We start from the raw sequence: 20,595 nt of genomic DNA, 5'->3' as shown, positions 1-20,595 counted from the left end.
CCCCCCCTGAGACCCTGCAGACCGGTGCAGGATGTGTGGTAGGCTCTGCCCAACATAGACCCCACCACAGATCCTGTACAGCCCACCGAGACTCTCAGGTGGGCTGTGCAGAATCCATGCTGGGCTCTGCATAACTCAGATTTAAGTGAGTTATTCCTAAGAATTACAGGCCTACAATATAAAACAACAAATTTCCATGCAAAACAATGTACTAATTTGACATTCAAAAATACTGACATAATCAGAACGCCAGGGAGGTTAAAGTGATATTAAAGTCAAAAAGTTTTTAAGCTAATTCAAAGGTTGATTAAGCTGATGTTGCTTCTTTATATGTATATTTTCTGATTAGTTTTTTATTCTTATTTTCATTCCTAGGTACAATGCTGATAACCAGAGTCTTGCAAGCTTCCTGTTTAAGTCCTTGCAGACTTTCTTCGGCATGGCGATATCATTGCAGTCCAGTAAGATGGGGGCACGCATCTACCCGTGGATACAACGCAGTTGTTTTTGATATGGGAGGTGTACTTCTACCTTCACCCTACAAATTAGCTGAAGGTGGGAATAAGAAGTTGCTTAATAAAATTCATCAAATGCTAGAAAGTTCAGTTACCTATTACAAGATCTCATCTTTCAGCTATTTATTTTCTCCAGACTAATAAGCAGTGATTTCTGGTTGCTATGGATCATTGTACTTTGTACACTGACCTTTGGTGTAGTAAATAAAAGCATATGTCTTTTACAGAAAGGATATTTGAGAATGTTTTTTAAAGGACCAGCCCCAGGCAAAACCTTTTCTTTTTGATAGAGTAGGGAAGTGTGGGAACTCTAGTCAGAAATACAGCGTATAGCTATCTGTGACCCCATTAGGAAGCTGGCCCCTCACTTCCTGTCCTGATTAAACCAAGACAAGAAAGGAGGGGAATGGGTGCCACCAGGATAAGAAAAAATAAAGCTGATGGGAGTTCTAATCTTTTTTTGATTTACAAAAAAAAAAGCATTTTTGCTGTGGTCGCTGTCTCCATTTACTTTCTGTCTGTTTGAGACCCTTCCATCCTTCTCCGAAGTGGAGTAACAGACAACAATAAAAATTAACAGAGGGTCTAATTCTCCTTAAGGTTTTGGATAAGGTCGATCAGTTGCATTGATTACATATGTGTAGTCTACAGTAGTACGAAACTACATCAATATACATTCAATTTTTGGATCTCTCTCCCTCGATAATGATACTGATGTATTCAGCATTGTGTTTTTATCTTTTACACAGAGTGGGAAATCCGTAACAATGTTCCTGGGGGCACTATAAAGCAAGCCATTCTAACTGGTGGGGATGGTGGACCTTGGATGAAATACATGAGAGGAGAGTTATCTGCTCAAGGGTTTGTTGAAGAATTTGGACATCTCTGTTCAAATATTGTGAGTTTTACATGCTAAAGACATTTAAAGCAAAGTAGCTACTTCTTGTTAGAAACCAACATACACCGTCAAATAATCTGACCGTTTAACCCTGAACTGCAGCCTTACCTTCACTCTTGGCATAGTTGTACTGGCTCCTTTTCTGTACTGAAATAGCTTTGTCTGATTTCAGGGCACACTGTGAGCTTCTCTCAATGTGCATTAGAAGCTGCAACAAATCAGATATTGACCTGGCTAGAGAACGTCCAGCATTATTCAGCTCATCCCTCCCCAGTATCTTTATTCATTGAATTTCAGTTCTTTCAACCATGCAGCCTCAGTATCATGTGGGTGTTGGATCTGCATGAAAATGCAGCCTGTCTGGGTACATCCACTGACATCCACTCATCAAGGCATTTTGATATTTGCATAACTCTTTCTAAGACATGGCACACTGCTTACATCAGGGCTGAGGACTCTTGAGACGAGTATTGAGGCAGGGGAGCTGTGCTGACATGATTTGCCGGCATTGCACAAAGATGCTCATAGAAAACACTTATTTTCTATGTGCCATTGTGGTGACTGTTGTTAATCCAGTGTCACATGACTTTTACTAGAAGAGCAGCACTGTCTGACATGCAACTGACAGTCTGGTGTCGCCTTTGGTTTATGAGAGGCAAAAAGGTGACACTCAAAGAAGGGACAACTGAGTCTTGATTGTGGAAGATTTGTTGATCACTGATTATGCGTCGATGAGTTGTTTATAAGATGAATAGTTTATATTTGCCAGCTGGTTTTTATTGTGTATAGAGTAATTTAAAAGAGAACTATGGGGTTAGGGTTTTTCCCCATAGTTCTCCTAAGGGTCACGGGAGAACACAAACTAGCGTCCTCCCGTGACCCAAAGCTCAGTATACCGCGAGCTGCAGCTTGCTGTATACTGAGACGCCACAGCCGGGACGGATCCCGGCAATATTATCTGGATACACCCAGCAGCGGGATTGACAGCTGGCGTTGCCTATCCAGAGACAGAGCCAGCTGTGCCCGCCACCTCCCCCGTCCGTTTCGCCAGTCAGCGCCGGAGGATCGGACAGGGGAGGGGGGGAATCCCTGCAGGGAGACGTGAGTGACAGCCACGACTCTGCAGAGATAGATCGAGAAGTGAGCGAGCGACAGTATGTGTTCGCTCACTTCCCGATCTACTGAGTCGACCTGTGACAGTTTCATTGTCACAGGTCGGCTCAGATTATGAGTTAAAATCACTCGCCTCATAATTCTACTTTAAATTCAAGTTTGTGTCATTTATCTTTGCTTGTTTTGTTTGTGTTTTTGAGCTGTGACCTGTTAATGTTGTATTGATCAGCAGGTAATAATTTTACATACAGTATATGTTTTAAAGGAATAGTCCAGCTTTTGCAAAAAAAACTAAAATACAAAACTAATAAATGCACACACATTGTTAAAAGAAAAAACAATCTGCATGTATTACTTTTTGAGTCTGCAAAACATTGCAACTGCGATCAGTGGATCGTGGGTACAGTGCTCTAGCACCTTCAGATTCTTCCACCCAGCCCCTGTCCATACCAAAATACTGACTTTCAGGGATGGGAGGTAGTGTCAATGCACTACAAATGTGTTGATGTCACAGCACTTGTACTCTTTTGGGAACTACAAGTCCCTCTGCCGTGGTGACTGACGAGGCTTGTAGTCTCTCCATTCACAGGTCCTTTCAAAGGTTCTGTGAAGGGATGACGTGGCTGTCCTCACTGGTCGCACAGCAACGTGAAATTCAGTTTGTGACAGAAGCCTGCAGGGGGAACCCTGCAATTCAAGAGTTAGAGATTTGACCATTTCCTGTTATCCAAAAAGTAAACTTAAATAAATATACTGGTGCCATTAAGAATATGATGGTTCACATAAACAGTATAATGACAAGCTGTGAATATAAATTGATGCCATTTAATGGTTTGTCAGGCAAAATGTATTTTTTTTGTAATATAACACCTAAAATGTTTTTAGACAGGAGGTACAGTTCCAGTTGAAAGCTTCCTCACTGACCTCACCAGTAAGGAGATGGCAAAGCAGCACCCCGCAATGACTGAAGCTATTCAGTGCATCCGAGCTGAGGGTCTTAAAACTGCAGTTCTGAGCAACAATTTCTTTCTGCACGGTGGAGAAAGCTTCCTGCCCATTGACCGTTCATACTTTGATGTGGTAAGTATTGTGAAGCATGGAGGTGTTCCATAGCTGTTAGCCAGATCCAACTGTCATTTTTCATTCGAAAAATATTAGCCAGAATCTGATTTATTTTTTCATTATACCTCATTTTTTCCTTATCTTTTTGTGTGAGTTCATTATATACTCAATGTCCATATTGTTATCAAGAGCCTTAAAACATAATATTTAAGCATATCTAAACCCCAAAACAAAAATGTAATATATTGTGGTTACTAGTCCTTAAATATGATGGCTGCATTCGTTTTCTTTTTTAGGCTTTTTTTTCCCTTTATTTTCCAAGTGAAACAAGAAAAGAAGAAATTCCCTTTTAAGTCCAAAGATGTGTAAAATAAATCTGTGTAGAATATTCACAAAATTCCAATAGAATCGTGCTCTCTTCGCGCCAGAAAGATTCCCCCCCGGGTGACTATGCACTCAACCCAATGATTGTCAAATGACAGTCACATAGACAAATATGAATCACAATCAGCCTCCAGCGTCCTCCTTCTTCGCACCTCCTGTTTTCATATACACTCGTTTCCCATATTGACTCATAATGGAGACAAAATAAGAAAACCTCCATGCTGTAGCATATAAAGAATGATTTATTAAAAAACAGTAGGCTCACTTTTAAAATTACAGCGGCCGGCCGGCAATAGCTTAAAACTCCGTCTCCTCTCGATTCAAACGTGTAGCGTCAGAAAGACCCGCCCCCAACCATTTAACACTGACAGGGGTTCTTACCATGGTCAGCTTTTACTAATTTATTAATTTATGTAAAGCCTTTTATCCCAAAAGGGAAAAAAAAACTGTTGCCATAACTGCTTAAAAAGTCTTAGTCTGGGTTTGGATTTAAAGTGACGCTAAACTCAGGAGTTAAATCTTAAAAATACATTCAAGCACCTTAACTTTTATAAAAATGTATCTAATTTGTGTATCACTCAGCCGTAGCTCCTCAAATGAGGGAGGGTATTTGTAGTGACCTGCGGATGGCGCCACCACACAGTATAAAGATAAATAAATGTCACCAGCACACCACCAGTATTGCCGTCCAAAGATTTTGTTTATTGGAACATCATGTCACCAAAACGAGTGTTGTAAAGTAGTCAACGCTCCAAGCTCACTCCTGTGATGGACTACAATGTCATGTTTAGTTTACTAATTTGTATTGAGATTGTAGTCCATCACGGGAGTGAGCTTGGAGTGGTGACTACTTTACAACACACACAGGGACCATGGCGAACAAAAGTAGCCACCCTCCAGAAATAAGGACAGTGTCAGCACCAATTCAGAGATGATTTGAGAAGTTACAGATGAGTGATGCACAAATAAGATACATTTTTGTTAATAGTTAAGGTACATGAATGTATTTTTAAGGTTTCTGAGTTTAGTGTCACTTTAAATTATTAGTCAATTCCATCTAAATCTGGTAGAGCATCTAACACCACCCTCCCCACAGATTGACAATGCTGCTGTCCAAGGGTGGCTCCATTGCACATCCATAGGGTGGAGCCCCTCGGACAGGACAGGACAAGACAGGAAGTGTGTTACTGGCTGGACCACCAGTTAAAAATAAAGGAAACTAATAAACTAATGCAGCCACCAGATTTAACGATTGGTAAGCTGCAATAAATTACATTTTTGATTTTGGGTTTAAATGCGCTTTAATGACTAGATATAGTTAATAGTTCTCTGATAATTCTAATAATATTGTTGTTAATCAGCAGCATTTTCTTTCCCCCTTTTACTTCAACATATACTGGAATATCAGTGATGTTTCTTTAACAGACTGTGGATATGACAGTTCGGGCCACTTTTACTTTCTTAAGAGCACCTCATATATAGAATGATCATTGCACACAAAAATCGATTACACAGCCAAAGATAAAATTAATTAACAAGGCAGCAACCTAACTAACAGACTTCTTCTCTTGCTTGTTTCGTCAGAGTAAAAAAAAGAAACAATATTATATTTATTCAGCATTTTTCCAGCTGATTGCACAGATTTACTATTATTTATGGTTTTGTTGACTTTTAAGGGTAATAGTTAATAGTAGTTAGTCACATTTAACTGGACTTGTGTTATGTTGCAGGCATTTTGCTTCTTATCCAAGCAGCTTTTCCAGCTCTAATGAGTATAACATCCCCAAGCATTTACCCCAACATAGCCAGCGTTTATATCCACACTGGTAACTCAGTCCTCCTTTAATTCAGTCACCTTGGAACGTGTAGAGGCAGATGTTGATTGTCCGGGAACATGATGGGAAGTGGAAAAGTTTGTAAAACTACCTGCTTTAATTACATATTCCAATCCCATGGAACAGGACGTCATTTACATTTAAAGTAGTATTAAACTCTTAAACCTTTTTTCAATAATGAATCCAGATCAAAGAAATAGACATTGCCCAGCAAAGTACTTATTTAATTTTTTGCCTAAACGCTTACAGTCATCATGTTTCCGAACAGCTGACTCCAACTCTCTCAGCTCAGCTTTCCTAAACTTCCTGTCCAGTACAAGATCACAAGGGACAGAGCAGTCTCCAACAGCTGTCCATCTACTAGCTTGGAGAAGGGAGTAGTAGGGAGTTGGCGAGTGGATTGCCTTGCTGTGCTTGTATTTTTGTGAAGATGCTTACTAGCTCATACGAGGCTGGCTCCATAGGACCCTGCAAGGGAAAGGAGCCACCCTCAAACAGGATATCAGGGTTGGTGCTCAGGGGATCAGCTGATTCTGCAGGAAACTAAAACTTTGGAAAACAGCATCCATTGTAATTGATTTTTTTTCAACTTAGCTTACATTTTTATAACTTTTTTATTTATTATTGGTATTTATATAGTGCCGATAATTGACGCAGCACTTTACATAGTGCTGATTTTGACTTTAATATCAAAGTACTTTACTTTTTCATTGTAGATCGTAGAATCATGCTTGGAAGGGGTTTGTAAACCAGACCCTCGTATCTACCAGCTGTGTGCGGAGCGTCTCAGTGTTCAGCCTGCAGAGGCCATCTTTCTGGATGACATAGGACAGAATCTGAAAGCTGCTGCTAAGCTGGGCTTTACTACAATCAAGGTTAGTGGCTACCCACCTACCAACACACTTGGTTTCATACATTTTTATGTAATTTTTACCATTAGGCATCAACTTTGTTGAGCTTACACCAGCCCACATCAGTCAAATCTCTTAAAAGAAACCTGTGCTGGGAAAGTACATAGTCTGCCAAAGCTGACCACCTCCTTCTGAAAATGCTGATTTCTTGGCTGCCATGTAGATTTTCTATATTTAACAAGTAGACATAACATGCAGATCAGGATTTCTGGTTTTAGACTGATTAAATTTACCGTGTGCCTGTTCCAGGTCAGTGGCTCAGATTTTGTTGGCGTTTAAAGCTATGTATGGCAGTCAAGCAACTAGCATTAGCAGCCTACATTGTTGGCACTAGCAGCTTAATGTTTCTGTCTGCGCAAGTTTCATGTACTGTAGTGTACATGACATTCAAGGTCAGCGGAGATCTAAGTTACATGTAAAAGCTGGCCACACTTATTATCTGCCCGCGTAATCCTCCACAAATAGCAGAAAGGTAAGTGGCAGCTCATTGTACAGTTCACTTAAGGTTTGCCAAAAAGAGTGCCTGCTTGACTAGATATACACTAAATGGCTTGCTTAGGTGGAACTTAATGTACAATCAGTTTGTGTGTTGTGTGTTGCTAACTTTAGTGAGGTTTTGTAATTTAGATCTTTATCTATAATAACTGTAAACTCTGAAGCATGTTTCTCAGAGATCATTATTGATAAACATAGCAGAAACATGTAAATGTTCTATTACATTTAAAGCCAAACCTTCTTTTTTTGTTTATGTAGGGAATTGGAAAGAACTCAACACTTTCCCTTGCTATCATTTATCTAGACGGTTTCCGGTGACCTTTTATTTGCGACCTAATAGTTTTGGTCCCACCTTTAGCCTAATCATCTTCCAGGACAGCACTTGGGAGAGTGGCTCTGGCCACCTAAAATTGAAACGACAAGGCTCACATCAAAATAAAAAAGCGCCAGTGACCTGTCTGCTTTATTCCTCTGTGTTTCCAATGGTCTTGCAGGAACATCTTTGCAAGTAGTACCTTGAACAAGCAATTTGTGCATTGATACATTTCTGGCAAATAATCTAATTCATTATTTGAGCGAAGAGATGTGCCCCTGCTTCTATTTTTTTTGGTAGAAGAAACTTGCAACCAATCCACATCATATATGGTGTTTTCGCCTGTTCGTGATGGTAACATCATCAAGCTGAAGGTGATGAGTCTTCCCTAGAGAAAAAAAATCAGAGGATAAAGGGAAAATACATATTACCCTGCAATGAAACTGAAGAACTCCTAAAAGCAGTGCAGGCCACTGTAGAAATTCATAAGCAGCTATCTGCCCCTAACAAAGTATATGAGAGGTTGCAGGAAAAAAAAGTATTTTCTTGCCTACTACGGACCGGCAGCGGCGACGAGCAGACAAAGGTACGGGGGGGGAGGGGGAGGCGGCGCACACCCGCAGCTCCTGCAAGCGATATATAGCAATGATTAGGGAACTTCCTCCCACAATGGGAACAGATTGCAAAAAATCCCTACGTCTTAAACGTCATCCGTTCAGAATACAGATTGAAATTCTCCACTGCTTCTCGAGAGATTTGTAATCACTTCCCTTCTAAGAGACAAAGCAAAGTCACTTTTCCCCACCTCCCTCTGGAGCTAGAACCAACAGTAGTCCGTCTAGTTGTTACCAAAGTTTTATTTCCACATTTTCCTAAACCTGAAGCATTCAGGGACACATCAGGTGATCTTAAGTCTGAAACCCCTGAACAAATCAATGCAGATCTTACCTCTATCTACCTTTTTATAAATCTAAGATTAGCAGGCAATTGTTTAGTCAAAAGATTTTTCAAATCCCTGTCCAAAATCTGTCCTCTGGTCTTCAAGGCCTTTCCTCAGTGGGATCTAGAAATAATACTAAAAGTGCTATAACAGGCCTCTTCTGAACCCCTAAGTCTATGTATTGACAGATGCATCACCCCGAAAATGTTATTGTTAGTCACTCTAACTTCCTCTAGGAGAGCAAGTGAAATTCAGGCACTACTCTCAGCCCATTTTTTCCGCTGTATTTTCAGACAGAATTGCACTTGGTTAGATCTAGGATCTCTACCCAAAGTAGCTGCTCTATTTAAAGTGATATTAAAGGCAAAACATTTTTTCCCTCCCCCCCCCATGTAAATGTTAGCACTTACCTTAAATGATGTCTCTTTTTCCGATCTTCCTCTTCTTTCCCCATGTTTTCATGTTTCCCTCCAGCGGGGTGACGTCCCGCCGATCCAGCGCTGACTGCTCTGTCTCTCCGATCCAGCGGTGTCTGCAGGCGGGTGCACGCGTCCATAGACTTACCTTGCGTCTCTGCTCGTCTCCCGGCCGAGAATCGGAACTGCGCATGCGCCCGCCCCAATATCCTTTGCGGCCGTACGAGCAGTTCCTGATTCTCGGCGCGGGAGCGAGCAGCGATAACGAGGTAAGTTTAAAATGATTTTAAGCGGTTTTTAGTTTTTTTTTACACTTCTTGCCTATATCTACTGCATGCTAGCAGTAGATATAAGCAAAAAAAAACGGAGGGTTTAGAACCCCTTTAACAAAACACAGGATATCATCATTCCATACTTTGAAACAATCCATCGAATTAATGTGGTGGCCTCCCACCGCATGTGAGAAGGGCTGTACTTACCTACATGGAGATCACTATAGATTGAAGAACATTAAAAAACCTTCTAATTTTATATGCAGGAGCTAATAAAGGGTACAGAGCTTCCAAAAGCTCTATTGGAAGATGGATCAGGCATGCCATAAAATAGTCATACAGTTCACAAAACTTAGTTCCTCCAGGGGTAACCTGAGCACACTCCTTGGGACCACTCAAAATGTTACCCCTCTATGTATGGGTTTTGGAAGATTGCAGACAGTTCAAGTTTTGCCATCGGTTCTGACACATTACTGAGGTAGGCAGGTAGTTGGCGCTCTTTTAGGTTGAAGAAGCCACTCTCAAATGTTGTGCTGGAAGTTTCTTGGGAATTAGTTTACCAGGTCACTAACTTAGTTATATTGAATAAGTGTGACAAAAAGGTGTGAAGAAATTATGCTCTTTTTAAGCTATAACTGTCTTTTCAACTAGCAACACTTTGTATCATACAGGTCAATAATGTGAAAGAAGCACTTGAAGATTTAGAAAAATTGTTGAGGTTCCCTTTAAAAGACTTTGTTCCAAGCACTCGTTCTGTGAGACCCTCAATGGACATTTCAAGGGATTCCTTGAAGAAGTATCTGGAAGATCTTTTTGGAGAAGTTCTCTCAGGTATTTCAATGTCAGAGCAAACTGTAGATTGCAATATTATCCACACTGTATAGTTTAAATTTGCCTTTATTTCTAGTCAACAATTTTCCAAGAGAATCAATTCATATTTGCATCAACCCAGCCAAATACCTTTCAGGCCCTTCAGCACCCAGGTTTCTAAGTCAGGGCACAAATAAAGCCTTTCATTTAGTCTTCTAGCCTTTTCTCGACATATTACATTTATCAAAGGTTTGGAGATTTTTTTTTTTTTCTACTGTGTGCAATTGTAACCACCAGCAGTCACAAGTTAGGAAGCATGGTCTGCAGGAGAGGGGAGTATAAACACTGTTCTATTGCAGGGAATGTTTATTTTAAACCTAACAGGGACACTTTTGGTTGGAGGTTGAGTTCAAGTTAAGGATTAGGTTTAGGAGTTAATTTTAGAGATATGGGTTAGGTTGGGTTTAAAGAGAGGGTGATAACTAGCCTAAAGCTGGCCATACACATAGTTTTATTTTCTCATTCAGCCCCCTTGTTGTCACCAGAAGAAATAGAGGGGTGAATCTCCCCAGCAGTACAAATTTTACAAAGGGGCCTACCCATCATCACCTTTGCAAAACAAGAAAATATTTTTTGCCTTTGCATACACTTTAACAAAATTGCTGTGTGGCGATAAAGGTTTTTTTTTTCCAGTAGGTTACATATGCAATATTTGGGATTACATGTTCCGATAAATTAATTAGTCCTTTACAAACTAAATATTTACCATCCATTAAATACTTAGGAGTCTATTTATGGATGTTTTCACACACAAATTGCACAACTTTCACCCAAGATTCAAACACTTTTTAAATTGGATTCCATTGGAAAAATGTGTCAATCCTTGGTGAAATAAATACCATAGAGTGTCACTTCTGTGACAGCACTGAGTCTGCTGGAGTGCTTGACATCACATCCAAGATTACAACTCCCAGCAGCAGCAGTCTTGGGCTTTTGAACGTCTACACAAGGGAGTCTTTTATAGGCAAAATAACGTGCCTAAAATATGTGAAATGCACATATAATCTGTTGGGGGATTGTTGTTATAATTAACAGTCCGGTGACAGGAACTCTTTAAAGAATAGCTGCGCATTCATACAAAATAGATTTACCCTGCCTGCCTTGCCCCCCTCATCAAAGTATCCTATGCCCCCTACCTCACATACATACTTAAAGTAGAATTAAAGTCTCTCTTTTTTGGCATATATCTGCTGATAGAAAGCAATAGATATATGCCCCATGATTTAAAAAAAAAAAGTAGGCAAATAAATACATTATTACTTACCTGTTCCAGCGCCGCCCGCTCCCAGCTGAAGAACTCCCAGCTCCCAAACGGCTGTGAAGGAGGAAGTGTACAGGCACATGCGCAGTAGAGGGGAGGGGTAAAAAGAGAAAATGAAAGTGAATGGACGCAGCCAGGCAGCCGGGAGCGTGTATGTTGGACAGACTCCGTGGGACACTAGGAGTCTGCGAGGGATCAGTGACCGGCACCTGAGCTGGAGGGACTGTTGGAAACAAGTGGAATGAAGAAGATGACCAGAACAAGAGGCATCAAATAAGGTAAGCTCTTACAACAGCATTGTCACTTTTAACGTAACCTGACAGACATGGCCTTCTGTAGTGTTTGCAGTCTGCTTCTAAAATCTTCTCGCTGTTGGGCTAGCCCACACAGTGGATCCTGATAGATTTGTTTACCGACTGTCATCCATACGCAATATATATCAACACATCAAATGCGCTAACTAGTGACTATTCAACCCATCATGGGTCTTTGTCTGCCCCCAAAAACCTTTAAGCCCTTTCTTCCCTCTGCTGTCTCTCTTCCTTCAGAAGACCTTACAATGCAGAACAAATGTAGTTATATTTGTGTCAAGGTCTGTTCATGTATGCCTGGCTTTGGTCCTCAATTTCTGTACTCTGGAATAATTTATTGTTATTTCACATTGCATAACGGCTTCCCTGTGTATATAAAACCATGTAATATTTGTTAAATATTGCAGGTTCTCTACTTGTTCGTCAGTTCAGTCATGGACAGTCCAACCCCACTTACTATGTCAGGTTTAATGGAAAGCAACTTGTACTGAGGAAAAAACCTCCAGGAAAACTGCTGCCAGCGGCTCATGCCATAGAAAGGGAATATAGGTAGGTTTTGTTTTTGTGTTTTTTTTGCAGTTGATTGATTTAAACCACAGAACAAAGCATGTAACATTTGATGATAAAGAGAAATACATAGCTAGGGAATAAAGATATATGAAACAAACTTGTACTGTGTATGGTATTTGCATAAGCGTAATGGCAAATATGCAAGAATGATTGGTTAGATGTTTCCAAATTGTCGTCAAAAGCAACTTATCGATTTTAATGAATTTTGGATATGGGGAGTCTGCAGCCATATATTGTGGTCAGCCTGGCGGGGGAGATTATGGCAATGTCTGGGATAATGTAGACTGCAGTCTGTGGAAAAGATACACTGTACATCGGGGTCCAACAAGTGTGGGTTGTGGTATGTAGAGAGGATGGAGTTGGGTGGCTTGTGGTGTTGGACAGGAAGAGAGGTGTGTTGGGTGAGGGTTAGCGGAAAGACGGGGGGTTTGATGGATACATGATAGTAGGGGAGTGGTACAAAAAAAGGAAGGGGTTCATGCGTCCAGTTTTGCCCATGTACACCTGAGGGTCAAAGGTATGCTTCCTGTCATTTGGTAAGACAAAAAGCAGCTTGTATTTGTAGAAAGAAAGGGACTGGGATCCTGATAGGCAGTGCTTGTAAAAGTTCAGGAGTACTTTTACAACAGTACAAGCGAGGGAAATAATTAATTTTAAGGGTGTTAAAGGTTAATTTTTTTTAACTGGTTTACACACCATTTTTCAGTGTTTTTCACTTTACTTATGACATCATCTACAGTTCTCCCACACAGTAAACCTTGTGAGGTAAACTTGTCACAAATTTGGGTACTTCATAGTCACAATATTTATCAGAAGACACCTTCTGTAAAATCTGCATTACAAAATGATTATCGGATGCAAAGATATTGACAGCTGAATATGTATACACTTTTCCTGAAAAGATGAGCTGAACTTTACCCTTTCCCAGCTCCCATTGGTCAATGAAGCTGTCTTTCACTGGAGCAACCAATAGGAGGTTTCAGAGACAGGAGAGGGTGGAACCAAACTTGACTTTCTTTTTTTTTTTTTAGGAAAAGCGCACTGCAATTTTTTCCAAGAGGAAAAAATTAGGTACATTGTTTTAAAAGCGGCTCTAGAGTTCGTGAGGCCTTAGGCAAAACTCAAATGTGAGGCCCCACTTACACCCATAATGAAAATGTTTTAATTGAACTGCGATAAGTGAAGGTAGAGCGAGGCGGATGTCCAGCGGAGGGGCCCAGGGCCAATGCATGGATTTTACAGCCTACACAGGTCAAAACTCCCCCCTCTTCCCTGCACCCTCAGCTTATTGCTATTATTGCTAGATCCAGCCCTGGTCCCCTTTCACCCGGGAGGTGAGCTGATTAGGGTTGCAACCTTTTCTTAAAGCAAAACCCCAACGCTCTAGCAGTGTGTAGCATTTTATTTTTTTGTGATGCTTGGGTGAGGATCAAGATGTTTATGGGTACACCTTGGTGGGGATAATTGACTCTTTTTATGTTGAAAGCACGTCCTTTATAGCTCACAGAAATTGCTTGCCCAATCTTTACTTCTCCTTTTATTGAGGCAAGGTAAGGAAAGTGTTAAAGGCCATAACCGCACAAACAGAAAAAGTACTCTTGCAGTGGAACTACCCCTGCACTCCAAGGTTAGGTCATCGTTTTTGCCTAATGAGCTTGAGTAAAACAAATTTACTTACTTAAACCCGACTTGGTAGGGCCTATTTTGGCATCTTTGCCTTGAGTGCCATATAGGATTGCAACCCGTTCTGGATTCACCTGTACAGTCCAGATTTGAATCCTGTATGTGCTGCGCTTCAGGCCAGCTGAAACCCGGACACAAGATGTCACGATGTCAGGTGGACAGAGGCAACCACTGGATCCTGGTGTTCCTGCTTGTTTGCAGCCACGCTTCATGCACAGTACGGATGTAGACCTCCGTTGTGACTGGGCTCTGACAGTACATACAGCATCTCCATTCATTCTCTTTGGCTTCTTATTTTATGTGTTTGGGGGCAGGGAACAGGGGGGCTTCTTTTATGTGTGGGGGCAGGGAACAGGAGGGTGTCACGCTCGCCTGTTTTGCGGAGGTCTGTGTAGCGGATCACAACTGCGGATGTGGAGTTGTAGGGATTTAGGACGGGAATCAGGACGCAACTCTTTCTCACTTTACCCAGTTTTGGATGAGGCCGTGAGGGAGTTGCAACACATCATACCCCGTATACAGGATGGTATAATTTGGGAGCAGTCTCCTTAGGCCTGCTATACCTCTGGTGGGACACCAGGGGGAGGCATCAGCTGTGAGTAGCAGGGCTAGACCATGGAGGGCAATCAGATACTGAACAGGGGGGCTTCTTATTTTATGTGTGATGGGGCAGGGAACAGGGGGGCTTCTTATTTTATATGTGATGGGGCAGGGAACAGGGGGGAGAGGGTGATATATACAAAACGGGGAGAAGGAGTATCGCAAAAGGTAACAAATTATATGAATTATTCTCCTGGGTTTCAAAAAATATTATTCAAACGGCACAATCCCCCTAAACTAGAAATCCCATGAATGGAGCTATCCAGTGAACAAGTAATTCAATAGTATGTAGTATATCAAAAATATTTTAAAGAACGGTATAAAGGTAAATCACCTAGTACATGTATTTAAAAATCTTAAAAGAAAGACACAGCCTCCCTAAGATGACCCAAGTATAGGACAGGGCAGTCAGGGTTAATGTGTCAGCAGGATGACAGGCAGTCACTGGTGTGAGTGAATACACTGTATTAGAACAGTAGATACTATTGTATCGATATGTAACAGGATTACTCACTTATTCATCTGTGGCCACCAAAAAAGAAAGTCCATCCGTGATTCCATAATAGGTGTCAAGATGGTATCCCAATGGAAAGTATTCATGTAATAATTTGTAATCCTGGTGGTTGTTTTTATGATTTTGAAGATCGCACGGCTTCTCTCATAGTTAATCCGGAACAGCATTACCCGAAAGGCTACATATATTGCCCCGCATGTAGGGGACAGCCCGAGGGTTTCCCTTGTAGGTGCGGCCGCACAGTGAAGCAGGGATGGATAGAGTTCCAGGGGCGTTGTATCCAATTAAGCACTGGATCGTGAGCCTGACTATTGTTGAAAAAGTGTGCACAAGTCAGCTCCACTCAGTCCAGGTTTAAAGCCGATGGTCCGTGCTGCTGTTGCGCTATGTAAGCGGGCCTCGCTCAATACGATCGGTATAGCAGAGGCTCATTAACCCGACAAATGTAATAGCAATGAAGCAGTAAGTCCTGGGTCTTCAGGGAGGCTGGTAACACGCTATCCCTAACGTGTTTCCCCCCCAGCAAATGGGGCTTCCTCAGAGGGGCGTGTGGCATTCATCAAGTACAGGTGGTTTAAATAGCTCCTTGATAAGGGCCTTGATGAGATTCAGGTTTTTGTTAATGTGATTTTCGAGCTGCTGCTCAATACTGGCTCTTTCAAACAAATATTTGTAACAGTACAGGTCTTTTTCTCAATAGCTATATCTGATTAGAATCCGAAATCGGACACACGGTAACATATAAGTCAGAAAAAACTGTGTTGATTCTGACCAAGTTCGTTAGCGCACCGCTCTGAAGAACAAAGTGCACAAACGAACACTCAGAAGAAACATTAAAGGAGCACTCTGGCTGGAAAAACCGTCCCAAAACACAACATTTATAAAAACGAATGAAAAACTACTGAAAAAATTATTAAACAACATGAATCACATTGTTCTGACACAAGTCATTAGTACCCTGCTATAAGAACAGAGTGAAATTAGTAGTTTGTAGAGAATACATTTATAAATATTTATAAACATTTATAATGGGGAGGGGGCGGGTAATATTTTATATTGTGGCACACGGAACATGAGGGACAGTGTATTATTTTATATGTGGGGTCAGGGAGCTTTATGGTAATATTGTTAAAGTTGTTAATATGTATTTTTGTAACTTTATTTTGCATAAAACATCTAACAGTGTAATTTATAAGATTATTTAAGAGGGTGTGTTTAGGGGCAGAGTTAAGGCCGGGGCAGGGTAGGGGTTAGGTGGGCAACTGGTGGCGAGTAACTCCTAAGGCCTGGCTAGTAGCACAGGACTTGAAATTTTGACCCCTGACTTTATCAACACAAAAATGAAGAATGCATTCACACATTTTCTTTGCATTTTCCTTCCTCCCAGTGCTGTTCATTTTTTTTTTTCCAAAATATTTTATTTAGGTTTAAACAAGGTCACCATGTGACCGTAAGAATACAGTACATTACACGTATTTGTTCTTTTTTTTTTTTTTTTGTGCTTCTCATGGTTCGTTCATCAATCATCCAGAAGTATAACATGCAGTATAACATGACATTGTGCAGTGCTGTTCATTTTTAAAATTGCAGCATGCTGCACTATTGGTTTATTTTATTCCAATATGCTACAATACGCTATCTGAAATAGATTATGGAAAGTGTATTTATTCTTGCTTCAGATTGTAGATTTATGCCATGGCAGGGGACAAAGCATCTAAAATGGACTGAAAAGGCAAATAAACAAAGGCAATATTAAAATTGTATAAAAAGAGATTATTATAAAATGATAAGACATTCAAAGTGCATGGTCTTTATTATTTTATACTGTTTTTATGAGATAGAACAAAAATGTCTCTGTGCACATACCCTGTATTGTTCTGCTGTTTGCATAGCCTACAATATAATATCAGATATAGTTGCGCATGCATACTAAGTGGTATGTATCACATTTTACAGTTTTCACATTTCTCGGTTTTTCCAACATGGACTGATGACATGTTCTTTGTAGGGTCCTGAAAGCACTGGGTGAAGCTGGTGTTCCTGTACCAAAGGTGTTGAGTCTCTGTGAAGATTCAAGGTATGTGAGGATGTGCATGTGGATATATTTTGTGATCTATAAGATGGCTTAACCTTGATTGTTATGCAGTAATATACTTTATAATATTAAAATGGTAAATTTCTTGGCAGCATCATTGGAACTCCATTTTACATGATGGAATATTGCGCTGGGCGCATTTTTAAAGACCCTGCCTTACCAGAACTAGATTCCAAACAACGTCAAGCCATATATACAGCAATGAATGAAGTTCTCTGCAAAATTCACAGTGTGGACATTAAAGCAGCCGGACTGGAAGATTATGGAAAACAAGGTACACTTTTACCATACCAATTTTCACTCTTTTTTTATTTTTTTATTTAATATAATGTATTTGGGGTGATTGAAAATGATTAATCTTTCATAGAAGACAAAAGCAACAAAGCGCCACCTCCTTGTGTGAAATCTTTTTTTATTTGAATAATAAAAACGGTTATAAATACTCACAATTATAAAATTTCAGTCACGCTTGTCAATAAGAGACAACAAGATCAGTGTCTAAGGAATGTTCTGCTCCAACTGCGTATAAAAAGCTGCCCCAGGTCACATCACCATACCATCGTGCCACCGGCTGCTTTTAGGCTGGATTTACGCGTTTCAGGTGTATACACCTTTCCTTAGAATCACAGCTTGCTTTGTCAAAGATAGGGGTTTAAAAATAAAAATGAGCCGATCCGAGGGCAGATCTCTGTATGACTTGCCTCAAATTAATTGGTGAGCTGCACAAACGTCAACCAATGATTTTCCTCATTGGTTGATGTTTGTGCAGCTCACCAATTAACTTGAGGCAAGTCATACAGAGATCTGCGGCTGTGACCGTGCACGTACGGGTTTGGATACCACTTAAGAACGAGGAAATAAAAAAAATCATAAAATAACTTGTATTTTTAGCAAGTCTGGCCCCCATAAAGAAGAAAATGAAAAAAACCTATAGGTTTAATGTTGCTTTAATTAATCTAGATTTTATTCAATAGGTGCATATGTTCAACGCCAATTTCAGACATGGACAAAGCAGTACAGAGCTAGCGAGACTCACCAAATCCCTTCTATGGAGCGGCTTATTGAATGGCTTCCACAGCATCTACCTGCAGACCAAAAAACCACAGTGGTACATGGAGACTTTAGGTAATAAGTGGAAAGACCGGTGATTTATCTGCTGTGTTTGTCCTTCTTTGCAAAGCATGGTACTGTTTTAGAAACTCTTAAAGTAAAACTCAAAAACAAAGTATGCTTATAATGTTGAGTTTTGAAGATGAATTGCTCCACAGTGGCTTGTTACAAATGTTTTAATGCTTTAATGTCCATAGCCTGGCCACAGATTCACTTTAAAGCTCATAATTGTTTAAGCTCATTTACTCCTTGTTAAGAATTTGTAAAGATTTGAATGCCATAGTCTGGTCTACTTAAAGGAGAACTATGACATGAGTGATTTCCACTCACCTCATAGTTCTAAGCCGACCTGTGACAATGAGACTGTCACAGGTCGGCTCAGTAGATCGGGAGGTGAGAGAACACATACCGGGTTCCCTCACCTCTCGATCCTGTCACGGCTCTCTGCCGTGACAGGGGGAGGGGCTGGATTCCCCTCTCCCCACTCCGATCTGCCAGCGCTGACTGGCGGAACGGACGGGGGAGGGGGCGGGTACAGCTGGCTCTGCCTCTAGATAGGCAGAGCCAGCTGTCACTCACGCAGCTGGGCGGATCCCGTCATCTAAGTCGGGATCCGCTCCAGGTGCGGCGTCTCAGTATACCGCGAGCTGTAGCTCGCGGTATACTGAGCTTAGGGTAACGGGAGGACGCTAGTTTGTGTCCTCCCGTTACCCCAAGGAGAACTATGGGGAAAAACACTGACCCCATAGTTCTCCTTTAAAGCATTCCTAAAGTCTTAAAACAAAAATTTCATATCTGCATCAGCATGACATTTTAACATCTCTCACCCTATATCTTTAAATTACTATATCTATTTAGTGCTCAAAAATAACTTTGAATAGATGTCAAGAACCACATTCACATATACTGTATTTCCTGTATACCTGTGTTCACATTTCATTCTGCGTTCCTAATGTCTTCCATTGTGGCCAAACATGCAGAAGAACTACTGCACTTTTGTTTTTTCACTACTTCCTCACAGCTCCACCCCTCCTCCCTAATGTCCTTCCCACATCACGCCCACCTCTCTACTTTGCCAGCCACTCCTGCAGCCCAGCTGCATGTAACGTGGCTCAAGGCATTGTGGTCTGGATTAGGATGACCCGGAATCACAAATAAAACAGCAGTAGTGCTGCCTGGTTTTGTTGCCTAATAAGGACGAGCTCGGGCGTGTTCGCAGCTCCACGTGCTGAGCCCGCCAGGAAGCTGACAGTGCGCAGCGCCAATCACAGGTACTGAGACATTTTCCCGGTCCGCAGCTGCAGAGATCGGGAAACGTCTCAGTGCCTGTGATTGGCGCTGCGCTGTGTCAGCTTCCTGGCTGGCTCGGCACGTGGAGCTGCGAACAAGCCCGAGCTCATCCTTATTGCCTACCAGGGGTGTCTGAATCCCAAGGCTGTATACCTTTAATAATAAGTATATTAAGAAAATGTTGGATATACAATAGGTATAATATGGAACCAAAAAACAGTGCTTATTTTATAAATTGAATATAGGTTACATTATAACTATAGGTAGCCACTATTTCAAATGAATTCCTGTTCAAATAATCAATTTTCAGAGTTCATTTTTGCTAGCTTTTTTTCTAGAAAGTATTTAATTATTTATGTTTATTTCTTTAGGTTAGATAATTTAATATTTCACCCAGAAAAATTAGAAGTCCTTGGTGTTTTGGATTGGGAATTGTCCACACTCGGAGATCCTTTGTCAGATGTAGCTTACAGCTGCATGGTTTATTATCTTCCACCCAACCTCCCTATTCAGAAAGGTATGGAATGGTTTCTTATGCAGAGTTGAAATGCACTTGTTCAAAGACTGGTGTGTTTGTTTGACTTTTAAGCAAAACAGATAATCTGCATCCACCTGGACCATCACTGTGGGTGCTTGCATCTGCTGTATATTGCTAAGAAAAAGAAACATTGGTGAACATGATGTGCCTGGATATTGGCAGCTTTAGGGCACATGCACACAAGTGCATTTACAAGTGTATAGACATACAACCTAAAATACACCTATATTTGTAATGCTAGGGAGCCCCAGCTGCTGCATTTTTCTGCTCATGGGATTGTAAGGACAGAAAAACCTGTACTGGCATTTACATGCCGGCAGACACAAGTTCCCGAATGCACCTATGTACAGCGTTTTCTGTCCATATAATCCTACTGACTGAAAAAAGCAGCAGCTGGGGCTCCTGGGTGTGGGAAATACAGGCATATTTTATGCTGTATGCTTATGCACCTGTATTTGCGGTTGTGTGCATGAGCATATACAGCAATACTCTTTGTAACTGGGTCACCTTTACAGAAATAAGGTGAGAACATTTATTACAGTATAATGCATCTGAACAGAACATCAGCTGGCTATACAGTGGGCAAATTTTGGCTGGTT

General features: G+C 41.0%; 1 protein-coding gene across 3 annotated transcripts in view; it reads left to right on the top strand.

The window, feature by feature from the left end:
* The first annotated feature begins 379 nt into the window (after positions 1 to 379).
* Positions 380 to 20,595, top strand: part of ACAD10 (acyl-CoA dehydrogenase family member 10) — a 41,987-nt gene continuing 21,771 nt past the window's right edge. For 2 of the 3 annotated variants that reach the window (XM_018558324.1, XM_018558323.1), the window contains exons 1-10: positions 380 to 555; positions 1,265 to 1,413; positions 3,412 to 3,606; positions 6,524 to 6,682; positions 9,826 to 9,985; positions 12,004 to 12,145; positions 16,972 to 17,040; positions 17,151 to 17,332; positions 18,033 to 18,183; positions 19,830 to 19,975. In XM_018558324.1, coding sequence (XP_018413826.1) covers positions 381 to 555; positions 1,265 to 1,413; positions 3,412 to 3,606; positions 6,524 to 6,682; positions 9,826 to 9,985; positions 12,004 to 12,145; positions 16,972 to 17,040; positions 17,151 to 17,332; positions 18,033 to 18,183; positions 19,830 to 19,975 — 1,528 coding nt within the window. In that variant the 5' untranslated portion in view covers position 380. Of the gene's footprint in view, positions 556 to 1,264; positions 1,418 to 3,411; positions 3,607 to 6,523; positions 6,683 to 9,825; positions 9,986 to 12,003; positions 12,146 to 16,971; positions 17,041 to 17,150; positions 17,333 to 18,032; positions 18,184 to 19,829; positions 19,976 to 20,595 lie in introns of all 3 variants that reach the window. The other variant, XM_018558326.1, reaches the window with a different exon arrangement.

Source organism: Nanorana parkeri, unplaced genomic scaffold (genome assembly GCF_000935625.1).
Source record: "Nanorana parkeri isolate BGI_ZX_2015 unplaced genomic scaffold, ASM93562v1 scaffold331, whole genome shotgun sequence".
NCBI lineage: Eukaryota > Metazoa > Chordata > Amphibia > Anura > Dicroglossidae > Nanorana > Nanorana parkeri.
This window is presented reverse-complemented; position numbering and strand designations above follow the sequence as displayed.